Source organism: Muntiacus reevesi, chromosome 3 (genome assembly GCF_963930625.1).
Source record: "Muntiacus reevesi chromosome 3, mMunRee1.1, whole genome shotgun sequence".
NCBI lineage: Eukaryota > Metazoa > Chordata > Mammalia > Artiodactyla > Cervidae > Muntiacus > Muntiacus reevesi.
The window spans coordinates 159,450,695-159,464,090 of record NC_089251.1 but is presented as its reverse complement, the minus strand read 5'-3'; the positions used below and the strand labels follow the sequence as shown (position 1 = coordinate 159,464,090).

General features: G+C 46.2%; 1 protein-coding gene across 2 annotated transcripts in view; it reads right to left on the bottom strand.

The window, feature by feature from the left end:
- Positions 1-13,396, bottom strand: part of PDE10A (phosphodiesterase 10A) — a 552,081-nt gene that overhangs the window by 94,543 nt on the left and 444,142 nt on the right. For both annotated transcript variants that reach the window (XM_065931006.1, XM_065931005.1), the window contains one exon: positions 8,854-8,882. In XM_065931006.1, coding sequence (XP_065787078.1) covers positions 8,854-8,882 — 29 coding nt within the window. The remainder of the gene's footprint in view (positions 1-8,853; positions 8,883-13,396) is intronic.

Below are 13,396 nucleotides of genomic sequence, written 5' to 3'. Positions count from 1 at the left end.
CGAGCCGCGAAAGCTGCGGAATGAAACGTATCCAAAACGAACCATACTGTGCTTTAGAAGAAATTTTGCTCTGAGTGTCACAAAACTCAAGTTGGACTGCCTGAAGCTATTTTGCCCTGTGTCATATGGAAAACACAGCCTCTGCTGGCAGGCTGCCAGCCAGTATTCCTTGGGAAAGTGGGTGATTCTTCCATCGGGGTGGGAAATCCTTGTTCAGTTCAGCCGCTCAGTCGTGTCCGACTCTTTGCGACCCCATGACCGCAGCACGCCAGGCCTCCCTGTCCGTCACCAACTCCCAGAGTCCACCCAAACCCATGTCCATTGAGTCAGTGATGCCATCCAACCATCTCATCCTCTGTCGTCCCTGTATCCTCCTGCTCTCAATCTTTCCCAGCATCAGGGCTAAATCCTTGTTAGGCTGTTTGATATTTCAAATTCAAAATGCCAGAATTTCACTTTACTTGATGGGAACGTGACATCTCTGCCTGTTACTCTGGCTTCCCAGTCCTACAGACAAGTTGATAACCAAGGGGGCGGTGACCTGCCTGTCCTCCAGGCCCTTGTTTGCAAGTATCACATATAGGTGTCCAAAGGCCCTCTTAGCCAAAGCCTGATTAAAGGAACTCTGTTTAGGGAGATTTTAGAGGACACGCTTTCTGTCTGCTTCTCCATTGGGTCACAGCACCCGAGTCCCATGATTGTCAACTGGAGGGAGGGCATAGGTAACATGAAAACCTATTCCAGATATTTCTACCAGAATCTGCCTTTTCTTGGGCTTCCCTAATAGCTCAGTTGGTAAAGAATCCGCCTGCAATGCAGGAGACCCTGGTTTGACTCCTGGGTTGGGAAGATCCGCTGGAGAAGGGATAGACCACCCACCGCGATATTCTTGGACTTCCCTTGTGACTAAGCTGGTAAGGAATCTGCCTTCAATGTGGGAGACCTGGGTCCAATCCCTGGGTTGGGAAGATCCCCTGGAAAAGGGAACGGCTTCCCACTCCAGTATTCTGGCCTGAGAATCCCATGGACTGGACAGTCCACGGGGTCGCGAGGAGGCAGGCAGGACAGGGCGGCCTTCACTGCTTCACAGCCTGCGCTAGGTACCTGTGTTGTCACCTTCACGCACTGAACACGGAGCCACATTTTAACAGGATGTCTTTGCAGCTTCCTAAAGACGGATGTAAAATCAGATAAGTAGGCTTGCATTTTCATGAAATTTCATAACAATAATAAAAACTGACAGGCACCCATCCCTAAGATACGTAGAAATGAATAAAGGATACCTTATTATTTATTTATTTTTAGGATACCTTATTAAATGGGTGGGCAAGACCAGAAGAGGGAGCACTCACGCAGACCCCAAACAGGAAGAGACTACCGAGCAACTCCCACGGGAAGAAGGCTCCTTGCCACCTGACTCACCCAGGGAAGGACGGAAGGGCTTCTCCCCACCCAGCAACAGCTCAGCCAATGAAAGGCCACTGCACTCCCCACTCCCAGTTTCCTCCAACGGACTCTGTGCTTATCAACAGCCCCTCCAAGCTTCCCCTTTTTCCTTTATAAAAGAGTATTCTTCTTCTTTGTCTAGGCTTGCTTATAGTTTCTGCTATAGCATGCTTATCCCAAATTGCAAATCTCTGTAATTCCTGGGGGGAAAAAAAAAAAAAGGACTTTGCTGGTAAAACAACTGTCTTATTTCTAAGGTCAACTTTACATAAGTGAAGACCGATTCAGGTTCAGGTTCACATAACTGAAAGTTTAACACCCAGCTAGTCTGCTTATTCATAGAAAAGTACTGATGATCCCAATTTTTATTTCTCTGCGTCTTCCTCTATTTGTTTCTTTGGTTATATTTTTCTTATAACCAATTAAAAATTCTTTTAAAAAGTGATACGCTGTGAAAAGAAACTGAAAGTGAATAAATGTGAGCCTTTTGTGAAGGAAAAGACTGAAGTCTCCTAGAGAGGCTGCAGGAGGTGGCGGAGGCCCTCTGTGGCCACAGCCAACTGGCCCCTCTGACCCAAATCATCACACGTTCTCTCCACTGGATTATTTCCATTTGTATGCAATGGTTGTGGTTTATTCCACTTTTTTTTTTTAAAGAAAAATGAAACATTTTTAAAACAAAATAATATCTCAGGGGTGGGGAGTGAACAAAATGGGTGAAGGTGGTCAAAAGATACAAACTTTCAGTTACAAAATAAGTAAGTCTCCTGGCTATAAGAAACAGCACAGTGACTATAATTAATAAGACTGTACTGGATATTTGAAAGTCGCTGAAGGAGTAGGTCTTAACGTTCTCACCACCAGGAAGAAGAAGCTGACAACCGTGCAGTGACGGATGTTCACTAGGCCTATTGTGACGATCATTTCACAGCGTGCACGCATAGTCAATCAGTCTGTCGTGCACCTGAAACTAATGAAGGTTACATGTCAATTACACCTGACTCCCTATCTAGCCACCACATGCTTTCTCTCTCTCTTTTAAGGCAAAATTCCATAAAACAACTGTCTATTTGCCGCCTACCATTTCTCCTCTTCCCCCCCAACTCTAATTGCTCAGTGGAACAGCTCTAATTGAAGCTACCCATGGCCTCCACGCCGTCAGATCCCAATGACAGCTCTCAGGTTCCATTTCCCTTGAAATGCTGGCAGCATTTAACACACCAGTGGCTGCTCTCTTTCTGGAAAATTTCTCCTTCACTCCAGGAGGCACAGGCCCCGGGTTCGCCTCCTGCCCGCGGACTCCTCGGGTCAGTCTTCACAGGGATTTCTCCCACGGAAGGCTCGCAAATGCTCTGCGCCAGGGCTGGTCTGCGGCTTTGGTCCTCTCTTCTCAAACCACACTCTCCTCCTAGGTGATCTCACGTAGTCTCAGCACTTCACATACCATCCTATATGCTGGCCTTCTTAATCATCCACATTATCACTAAGGCTTCTCAAATGTATATCTCTAACTCAGGTCATTCCCCTAAAGTCCAGACTCAATAGTCAGCTAACCGCTGAACATCTCGGCTTACAAATCTACTAAGGGTCTCAGACTCAGCACGCCCAAGATTAACACCCAGACGGGACCCGGCTCCCCGCTCCGGCAAACACTCCCGTCTGATGATGCGACCTCGACGTTCCGTCTGCTCAGGCAAAAACCCAACGCTACCATTGATCTTCTCTGTCTTTTTTCCTATACCAAGCAGCATCCAATTAATCAGCACTTCTTGTTCACTCTCCCTTCCAAATGTGCGCAGAATTCAATCTACCAGATTTCCCCACCTCCATCGTCACCACCTTCATCTCTTCCCAGGGTCACTGCACTACCCTCCCACTTGTCACCACCCTTGGCACTGGGAGTGCTGCTATACTTATTTACCTAAGATTCCCGCACTTATGTTTGCAGTAGTAACACTGGTCAATATGTTTTCTATCTTGTATAATGCTTTAGTTTTTCTTTAAGGAATAAACTTCCCTCTTGAGATAAATTATCTTCTTAGCTATTGAAATACATACTTTATATAATGTAGCAATTTTCTCCTTTTTCATTTTTGGAGGAATCACCCAGTAAAAACTTTCAGGCATCATGCATTTTAAGGGGACTTTTACCAACTTTTCAGTTTTTTTCACTGGTTAACAAGGTACTTAGTTTTCTTAACTCTTCTTCAATAAACCTTAATAATTCATAATTTCCTTAATATTGGCCATTAAATCTAAATTTTCAAATGCATGAGTATATATTAATATGATTCCCTATTAAATTATTAACAATCTCCTTTTTGCCTATAGTTATCTTCTCTCATTCCTTACTGTTTGCTATTTTCTTATTTCGTGAATAGATTGCCAAAGCCATCTACTTTATTGATCTGTTTAAGAAAATATCTTTTGCATTATTAATCAAGCCTATATTTTAAATTGTGGGCCATTAATTTCTTCTCATTAATTCCCTCTGCTTTTAAAAATTTTGTTTTTGGTATTCCAACACTGAATAAAGGACTATGCATTTTCGTCCTCTTTTGACTGCACACCTTAGGTTTGGTAGATTTTATTCCCATTTTACATTTGAGGTTTTTAAAGGCTATTTTAAAAGGTCACCCAGATAAAGACTGGCAAAGAACAAACTTAGATCAGTGTGACTTACACTGTACCAGAGAAGTTCTTTTGAATAAAACACACATAAAACATAGATGCAATTCACACAAAAGGAAAACAATGTTAACAAGTAGCAATATGCTTATTTGCTTTAAATAAAAATAGTAAATCAATGGCATGCCATTAACACATGAGAAGAGATATGACCACTAATTAAACTGGGTTAAAATGAAATCTTAACTGGAACAAGAATTTGATAAACCAACTTAGGAACTTGTAGTATGTGTTATAAAATATGTATGTCTTTTCACCAAGTAATCTCAGATCTTAGCATTCTTCTTCAGGACATATTTCATAAGACTAACACTGCAAAATGAAAATTAGACTATACTGAAACATATTGATAACATTCTGAGGGGCAAAGACAGTACCCAAGCATTCTCCTCTGTCCATGGGATTCTCCAGGCAAGAACACTCGAGTGGGTTGCCATTTCCTCCTCCAGGGGGTCTTGCCGACCCAGGATTGAGCTTGCATCTCTTGCACTGCAGGCGGATTCTTTACCACTGAGCCACCAGCAAAGTCCCCAAGAATTCGAGAGCTGGTTAAATTTGTTATATTCTAGCACTTAGCACCCAAATACTCTTGATGTTTTCTCTCCCTTTTCTTGTCAGAAATCTTTTTGATTTATAAGCTGGAGCTTTACATCAAGAACAATAATAGTAAAAGAAAAGACTAACTGTACCGACTAGAGGCTCTGACTGACACTCGGCCCTGGAGGCCCCCGCCCCGACGGCTGTGAGCAGGGCTCTCCCCTCCTCTTTCAGTCCTGGCCCGCGGGACTGCACTCTACGGCGTGGCCGCCCTGCCCCAGGGCCTCTGCGCTTGCTGCGTCTTCTGCCACAGGGCACGTCCCCCAGCTCTCAGCATGCCGCTTCCTCCACCCCCGTAGCGTCTTCCCAGTTACTGGACGGCATCGCTGGCTGAACCCTCACACCCCCGGCCCCACGTCTTCCTCCCTGGCCTTGTCTCTATGGTAGGGTCATTCCTAACCCACCACACCCTCTACTGGCTCATTCTGCTTTCTACGTATTTATTTATTCTATGTATTTATCATTTAAAAGTTTTTTCAACTGTCTCCACCACCCTCTCCCATACTATGAGAACTGCGATGCCATTTTGCACTATATTCCTAGAACCTAGAGCAATGCCTGGCACACAAATGGTCACTGAGTGTTTGTCTACGGAACAGAAGTCGGGAGGATGGAGGCGGGGAGGGAAGGAGCAAGAGAGGAAGAAAGAGGAGGGGAAAGGACAGAAGTCTTACTGATCTGACTTTACTTCATGTCAAAAATATCTTAGTGTACCAAAAGATCGATAACCATAAATGCCCTGGAGTTTCTTTGAAAAGCTGAATTCTCCCTAAATCCTATTACCGACGTGGAACTGACAAGAGCTACCTGGCCTACCCTGTCTTACTGGAGTCAAGCCACAGTTGGTCCACGATGTCGTGCCAGAGCTGCCACCTTCTAAAAATATATTGACAATTCAGTAGGCTTTGTCAGAACGTCAACCCAGACCCTAAGGAGACGTATGGGGAAAACTTGAGTGAGTGTGTCTCCCTTGGAAAGACAGAACGCAGTCCCTCTATTTGAGGAGTTCTCATGTGGAGCAGCCAGTACATACACAGCCTTTTTTGAGTTGCTACAACAGTCAAACAATGCTAGCAGACAGCAGTTAAGGAGAGGCTATTTGGCTCCCAGTAAAAAAGTATGTCACAACAATCAGAACTGCCTGGAGGGTAAGAATCTGCCTCCCTGAAGAGCAAGCTCTCAACCATGGATGTGCCTGTGACCAGTCACCACCTACCTAAAGGTTGCACTTGTTGTTCAGTCGCTAAGTCGTGTCTGACTCTTGCAACCCCATGGACTGCAGCACTCCAGCCTTTCCTGTCCTTCACTATCTCCTAGAGATGTAAGTTGAGAAGTGCTAAATACATGAGCTGATGACCTAGAAGAGTATCAGTTGCCAGAATCTTTAAGTTGCTTCTGTTCTAAATATACTCCAGAACTTGGTTAGTTTTGATATTGGTTGGATGGCATCATCGATTTGATGGACATGAGTTTGAGCAAGCTCTGGGAGTTGGTGATGGACAGGGAAGCCTGGCGTGCTGCAGTCCATGGGGTCACAAAGAGTCAGACATGACTGAGCGACTGAACTGAACTGAGAAATACAAAGCGCACCAAGATTAAATAGTGAAAAAAAAGAAAATCTGAAGAGACTCATAACTAGTAGGAGACTGAATCAAAAGAAAAATAACTTGACCAAGAAGAGCCCTGGACCTGATGCGTTCACTAGTGAATTCTACCAGACATTTTGTTGTTCACTGCTCAGTCCCTAAGTGATGTCCAACTCTCTGTGACCCCATGGACTGCAGCATGCCAGGCTTCCCTGTTTTTCACTATCTCCCAGAGTCTGCTCAAACTCATGTCCATTGAGTCAATGATGCCATCCAACCATCTCATCCTCTGTCCTCTCCTTCTCCTCCTGCCTTCAGTCTTTCCCAGCATCAGGGTCTTTTCTGGTCAGTCACTTCTTCGCATCAGGTGGCCAAAGCTTCAGCTTCAGCATCAGTCCTTTCAATGGATATTCAGGACTGATTTTCTTTAGGATTGATTGACTAGTTTGATCTCCAAGATTGCACTAGGTATTTCTAAGTTTCACTTTAAGTTAAAACATTGGTAAGCCATTTTATAAAGCAAATTCTGAATATCAGAACTGACCGAGATCTGGAGTACATTCAGGGGAAAAAAAAAAAACTTAAAGATCCTGGTAACTGATATTCTAGATCATCAGCTCATGTATTTAGCACTTCTCAGCTGGAGATGCATTTCTCTAAATCTGGCATAAAATAAGAGAATCTTATAAAATAATAGCATCTTATAAAATAATAGCAAAGGAAAAAAGCACTATGCATAGTCGACCATCACTTCTAACGGCCTTAAAGACAGCATGCGACGTTGTCTGCATCTCCTCTCTGCTCACCCGACAGAAGGCACGGTTATAAGACATATGCAGCCATCTGCATCCACAATGCCTGGTGGCGGTATTTTGCAAAATTAAACTATGCAAAGATGCATTCAATCAAAAGGACTCTTCTTTGTTCACACAGCTATTTTCCCCAAATAGAGCCTGGCAAGAATAACTGAAAGCGTGGACTGCAGTAACAAATTCATTGATGACAGACGCTGTGGTACAAAAGCTTTAAACTGGGGGACACTGGAGGCGACGGAAGGTACCCCACTAAACGGGTGAGCGGAGTTAGTGCAGCGACATCAGCAGGGCATCAGGAGGACCGCCGGCCACTCTGCCGCGACAGAACAGGAGGGAAGACATACGGGCGGGCTGGAATCACCTAACTGGGGGTCTCTTCCCACTTCCCTTCAAACAACGACGGTATCTAAAATATTTCCAGGCCTCTAAAGACTAAATTGAGGTTAGGGAGTCACTATGAATGAAAGGAATTCTGAAACAAGAATGTGATGGGTAAGTGTATTGCAGCTTTTTCCCCGCTGTCCTTGATGTATAAACGGGTGGTACTACCTCGGAGCTCTGAGATAGTGGCTTTACCAATATCAACACCTCAATATCTCATGACAGTCCGGGCCCACTTGTGAGGATCCCCTGTTATCCTCACACATTGCTTTCAGCCGTTTCTGCTGCTCTCAGTAGCTGTAAAAATTACAGTCCGATCTCTCTGCCCCTGATACACGCTGAAGCACTCAGACTTGGGGACGCTCCAACTGCGAGCCCAGAAAACGTGAAGCTAATAGTGCACACACCCAGGAAAACCCTGAGACTTCCATACTCTTAAGTCTGTTAGGTTGCTACAGGCACAGGGAACCCTGTCCAATCTCCAGCAATAGCCCTGGTCATTTTAAAGATTCGTTTCTTCAGATAATGCAAAAGAAACGAATATATCTGAATATGTGATTCTGATAAACAGTACTTCAGTTTCTATCATATGATAGCATGATCGCTTACACAAAGCTGCATCAGGTATAATTCCGACTAATTATTTTCAACACTGATTCCACATTTTAAGATCTTTATCTGTCAACAGGATATACAATTGAGATCCATTTTGTGTGTAATCACAGAATTATCATTTTGTAACAGCTCTTGATACCACACCCCATAAGCTCTTAAATTTGCTAAATCTCTTAAAGCATTTCTCGTAGGTGTGAAAACGGTGTATTTAACATTTCTGAAAGTACTGAAGAAAGTCACGTCCTCGATCCAGGCGGAGTCACCTTCTGCTCTCCCAGAACGAAGGTGCATGAACTCGTAGGCAGGGTCAGCCAGGCAGCAGGAAGCCAGTTAGCAGGGGGCCACGGGGGAGCGGCCTGAGCAACTGACACAACCTGGGAACTCCGCGGAGGTGCTGCCTCATCTTACAGTGTTTCAGGAGGAGCCAGAAATCCAGTCTTCACATGCACTCTCTCTGTCTCTGAATGTCAGCAGCAGAAAACTCCTCGAGCACGTGCAGGCCTCACGGAGCGCATCTGCTTGCTGTGATCTGTTTGAGCTGTCTGCTTTTACACCTCTCTCCTCGCTGGCTTCACCCCACACTCACGAGTGACACTTCGGGAGAGGGCACTCAGTTTTTCTAATTATTTTTCCAACACTTTAACATGTTAGAGCACTGACAAAATATGCAAAAAGAACGTACTTTCTGTATTGTAGTAAAAAAAAATTATATTTACATTACTTACCCTGCTGACTTCCTTAGGAGCTGATTCATCTGGGGGATGAAGAAGGGAAGGAGAAAAAAAAATAATGTTAGAAGCTCTGGGTAGTTTCTGAAAAATATAGAGCATATCACTCACTCTGTAAACCAGGCTATTTGCAATGTTTCCTCTTGTGATATCTAAGAAATAAAACTGTAAGGTAAAAAACATAGTATATTTAGAGCTAGATGTATGTGTTAATTTTGGAGGGAAATGAAATAACACAACAGCTTGCCAGTCATTTTCAAGATTACCTTTTTAGAGGTTCTCAAATATTAGTGCCTGAAAATATGGCTACACGGTATTTTATCCAATACATACACCTAGAAAAGGGACTGTAATTTTTGCAATATTCTAAATGACACAATCCACACGAATGTCTCAAAAGGCCATTAACACTCGTGCTGTCAGGGCTGGGGCCAGCATTTCACGTTTGCTGAAATGAGACCTGTGCCTGCGTGGCCTGGCGAAGGCCCGGACCTCTCCCACTAACCGGCTGCTCCGCACCCCGGGCCGGCAGGCGGCGGGCGTGTCTCCACCGCACGGCAGCACCGCTTTCTGGCCAGTCAGGGCTGGCGGGTTGCCCTGGTGCAGGCGAGGCCCTGTGACGGGCCTCCCCGCGAGGCCGGCTACATGGCAAGACTACGCCTGTGTAACCAGCAGGGCATGAGCCACAAACCGGCCAAGACGCCACGTCAGGGCTGCCGGCCGTGAGCAGCCCGTGCTGGGACCTGGTTCTGAGCCAGAAAAATGTGTTCATGTGGCCCTTCCAGAGGCCGGGGGTCTGGAGACCCCTCCCCACACCCCTCACTGGGAGGCAGCCTTTAATTTAAGGCTGCTGCCTTCTCGTGCCTTATTGAGCGAGGACACCCTGTCTCACTACCGCCATCAGCACACACTCACCACACCGAGTTTCCCGCGTGTTCTCTGTTACACCAGTCACAGCCTCAGCCACCCTGACACCGACAAAGGCGTGTCCCCCGGGTCCAGGCAGGGCACTGATTCCTCTTTCTCCTTCGACATTCTTATTAACTAAACCACTGAGTCCTGGCGTTTCCTCTTTTCTTCTAATCTTTTTCAGATTTACAGCTTACCACCCATTTCCACAAATAATATTAAGTCTAGTCCCAAAGCACATTATCAACCAGTAGCCTCTAAGCTGATCCCTGAATTCAGTATCTGGCCTGGCAATCATGTACACACACACACACACTCACACACACACTCACCCACCCAGTTTATCTTTCAAAAAATATTCCATCTATCACTATCTATCATTCCAGAAGTCAGGTATGGATCTGAGAGTTGGACTATAAAGAAAGCTGAGTGCCGAAGAATTGATGCTTTTGAACTCTGGTGTTGGAGAAGACTCTTGAGAGACCCTTGGACAGCAAGGAGACCGAACCAGTCCATCCTAAAATCAGCCCTGAATATTCATTGGAAGGACTGAGGCTGAAGCTGAAGCTCCAATACTTTGACCACCTGATGCAAAGAACTGACTCATTGGAAAAGACCCTGATGCTGGGAAAGATTGAAGGTGGGAGGAGAAGGGGACGACAGAGGATGAGATGGTTGGATGTCATCACTGACTCAATCGACATGAGTTTGAGAAAGCCCCAGGAGCTGGTGATGGACAGGGAGGCCTGGTGTGCTGCATTCCATGGGACCGCAAAGAGTCAGACATGACTGAGCGACTGAACTGAACTGAACTGATCATGCCCCTTGGATGCTTCAGGATTTATAGTAAATTAGACATCAAAGGGCTTCCCAGGTGGCACTAGTGGTAAAGAACCCACCTGCTAATGCAAGAGACATGAGACATGAGACACTCAGGTGAGATCCCTGGGTTGAGAAGATTCCCTGGAGGAGGGCATGGCAACCCATTCTAGTATTCTTGCCTGGAGAATCCCATGAACAGAAGAGCCTGGCAGGCTACAGTTCATAGGGTCGCAAAGAGTCAGACACAACTGAAGTGACTTAGCATGCACCCAGACTTCAAAACTTGTTGCATGTTGCCTTTACCTGGGGACTTTTTCAAAATTAGCAAGCTTGGAACTATCAGATAGTAGATGCTCGGTAAACAGTACCTATTCTTTGTATTACTATGTTAACACATATTTATTTTTCTGATATTTGTTCCATAATGATTCAAATATTGCATCTGATTTCCCTTAGAATGTAACTATGTTATAGGAAAAACATGGACTTTATCTTATATACTGAAGTCACTTGATAAAAATATCATTTATTCCTTAACTCCTAACCTCATATTCTTTTCTAAACTTCTCTGAAGATGGAACTATTTGATTCAATCATCACAACAAATTTATTAACAGGTTATAAAGCTGCAGAGACCGATACATTTCTAACTCTTTTAGATTTTTATTGAAGAAGTTCAGTAAGCGGGGGTTGAAAAGTGAAGGCTGATTAACGCACGGGCAACTGCAGGCAGCCGCCGTGAGAACAAGCTGATTGCAGCCCTAAGCAGAGCGTCCAGGCTGCGACCCTCCAGGACTGTCCACTGTCCAATCATCCCCGCGACTCCAACGTTAGTTCCAGGGAAGAAGAGCTCGAATGTCCAGACGTCTGTATATAAACGACCGCTTCGCCTTTTCCTTCAGTTTTGCAGAGTGCTTCTCCAACTCGGGCGTTGAGGATACTCTGCTGATAAGTGCTTATGCAAGCCAACTCCTCTTTTGGTTTGATGGGCAGTTTAAAGTCTTTGAAAGAAAAATGCTGTCTATAGCTTAACATCTGGCTTTTCACCTGTTCTTCGTACAGATTTAGGGCTGTGTCTTCTACCCCTTCTTCCGGCTCGGAAGCCAAACAATTTCTGCCAAGTGAATGTCAAGTCCATTACGCTGAGGGAATCCAGCAACTCAGCTGGGGGACTGATGAGCCCGGCGAGGATACGGGGAGCCGGCCCCCTGCTTCCTGTGTGCCGGAGCCCCACGGCGCTCTCGCCCAGGGAAGGCCGGCACCCCGAAGGCCCTGACGCGGTGCTGCTGCGCGGGGAGCGGCCGGAGGCGGCGCCGCAGAGGCGGCTCGGGCGGAGGCTGCGCGCGGGGCTCGGGAGCCGGCGGCCGCTCACCTGCTGCCGTGACTCGGGGCAAGACGTCTGAATGCCTTTGGCGGCCCCTAAGTCTGGAGGGAAGCAACGTGCTGTCCACGTAATCGGACACTGAAGAATGGTTTCTATCCACAAGAAGAGCTGCAAAGTCACAGAGGCCCCGACGTGCGGACTTCCCTGGCGGGCGCTGGCGGCTGCCGCCGGCCCCTGGCTGGGGATGGAGACCCACAGCGAAGGCGCAGCGCCGCCAACCCACTAAAGTAAACAGGAGCAGAGGCAGCGGCCCCAGGCGTCCGTCCTTCCTGCGCGGGGAGGGAGGGACGGCGGGCCAGGCCACTGGGAGCCGGGGAAGGCGGGCGAAGCTTCGCTCTCCGCCCTCCACTCACCTCCCGCTCGCGCCCAGGTCCGCGCAGGCCGCCGGCCAGCGAGGTGCCCGGGACCCCGACCTAGACGCCCCGCGGCCCGCAGCTCCGGGCGGCCCTCTGCGCTCCCGGCACACCCTCCTGCAGAGCGGTCAGGGCCGCGTTTCACTCGGCTCGGGAAGACGCTCACTTATACGTGAACGCTTCAGGAGTCACGGAAAAGAAGGAACTGGACGTGGAGGCCAGACGCTGAGCCCTTCGTGACCATCAAGTGAGCAACCAGAAGGTTCCCAGCAGCAGACACTTCATTTTTATGTGGCACTGGGGTTCTGCAAACACTTGTTTACTCAACAAATGTGCACTGCGGATCCATTATGTGCCGGGCATTTACCCTTCTTCTTAAGGAGCTTAAATTCTCATGGGATGAATAAACAAGGAAAAAATTTAAGCAATTTCAGAAAGGGAATATTGACGCTTGTTAAAGAGAAATTTTTTTTTTAAAGAAAAGAAGAAACCATCTTCAATCTGAATATCATTTTAACGATTTCTTAGAACCTTAGGAAAAATAGCCCACGCAGCAAAAAATTGCCTGGAAAATATCCCAGTAAGTACACCTTCCAGTGAGGACTTATTTTTGAGTTAAGTACTCATTGGAAAAGACCCAGATGCTGATTGAGGGCAGGACGAGAAGGGGACGACAGAGGATGAGATGGCTGGATGGCACCGCTGACTCAATGGACATGAGTTTGGGTGAACGCCGGGAGAGAGAGGAGGACAGGGACCCCGTGGGGTCGCAGAGAGTCGGATGCGACTTAGCAACTGAACAACAGTAGCACCAAAAGTGCAGAACAAATGAAATCAGTATCTTGTATAACAGACTTGAAGCCACAGTTACACTGAATATAAAATTTAAACAACTGTCTAATATAGGTCAAAGAATCAACCCATATGTGACATAATGAGCTCTTCTAATCTACCAGAAAATCTTTTCATAAAATGCTGATACTAGTTAAAAATGAGTAAACAAATCAAATGAACACTTCAAAATATAAACCCTCACAACCATACATTTAAGGCTGTAGAAATGGAAACACAG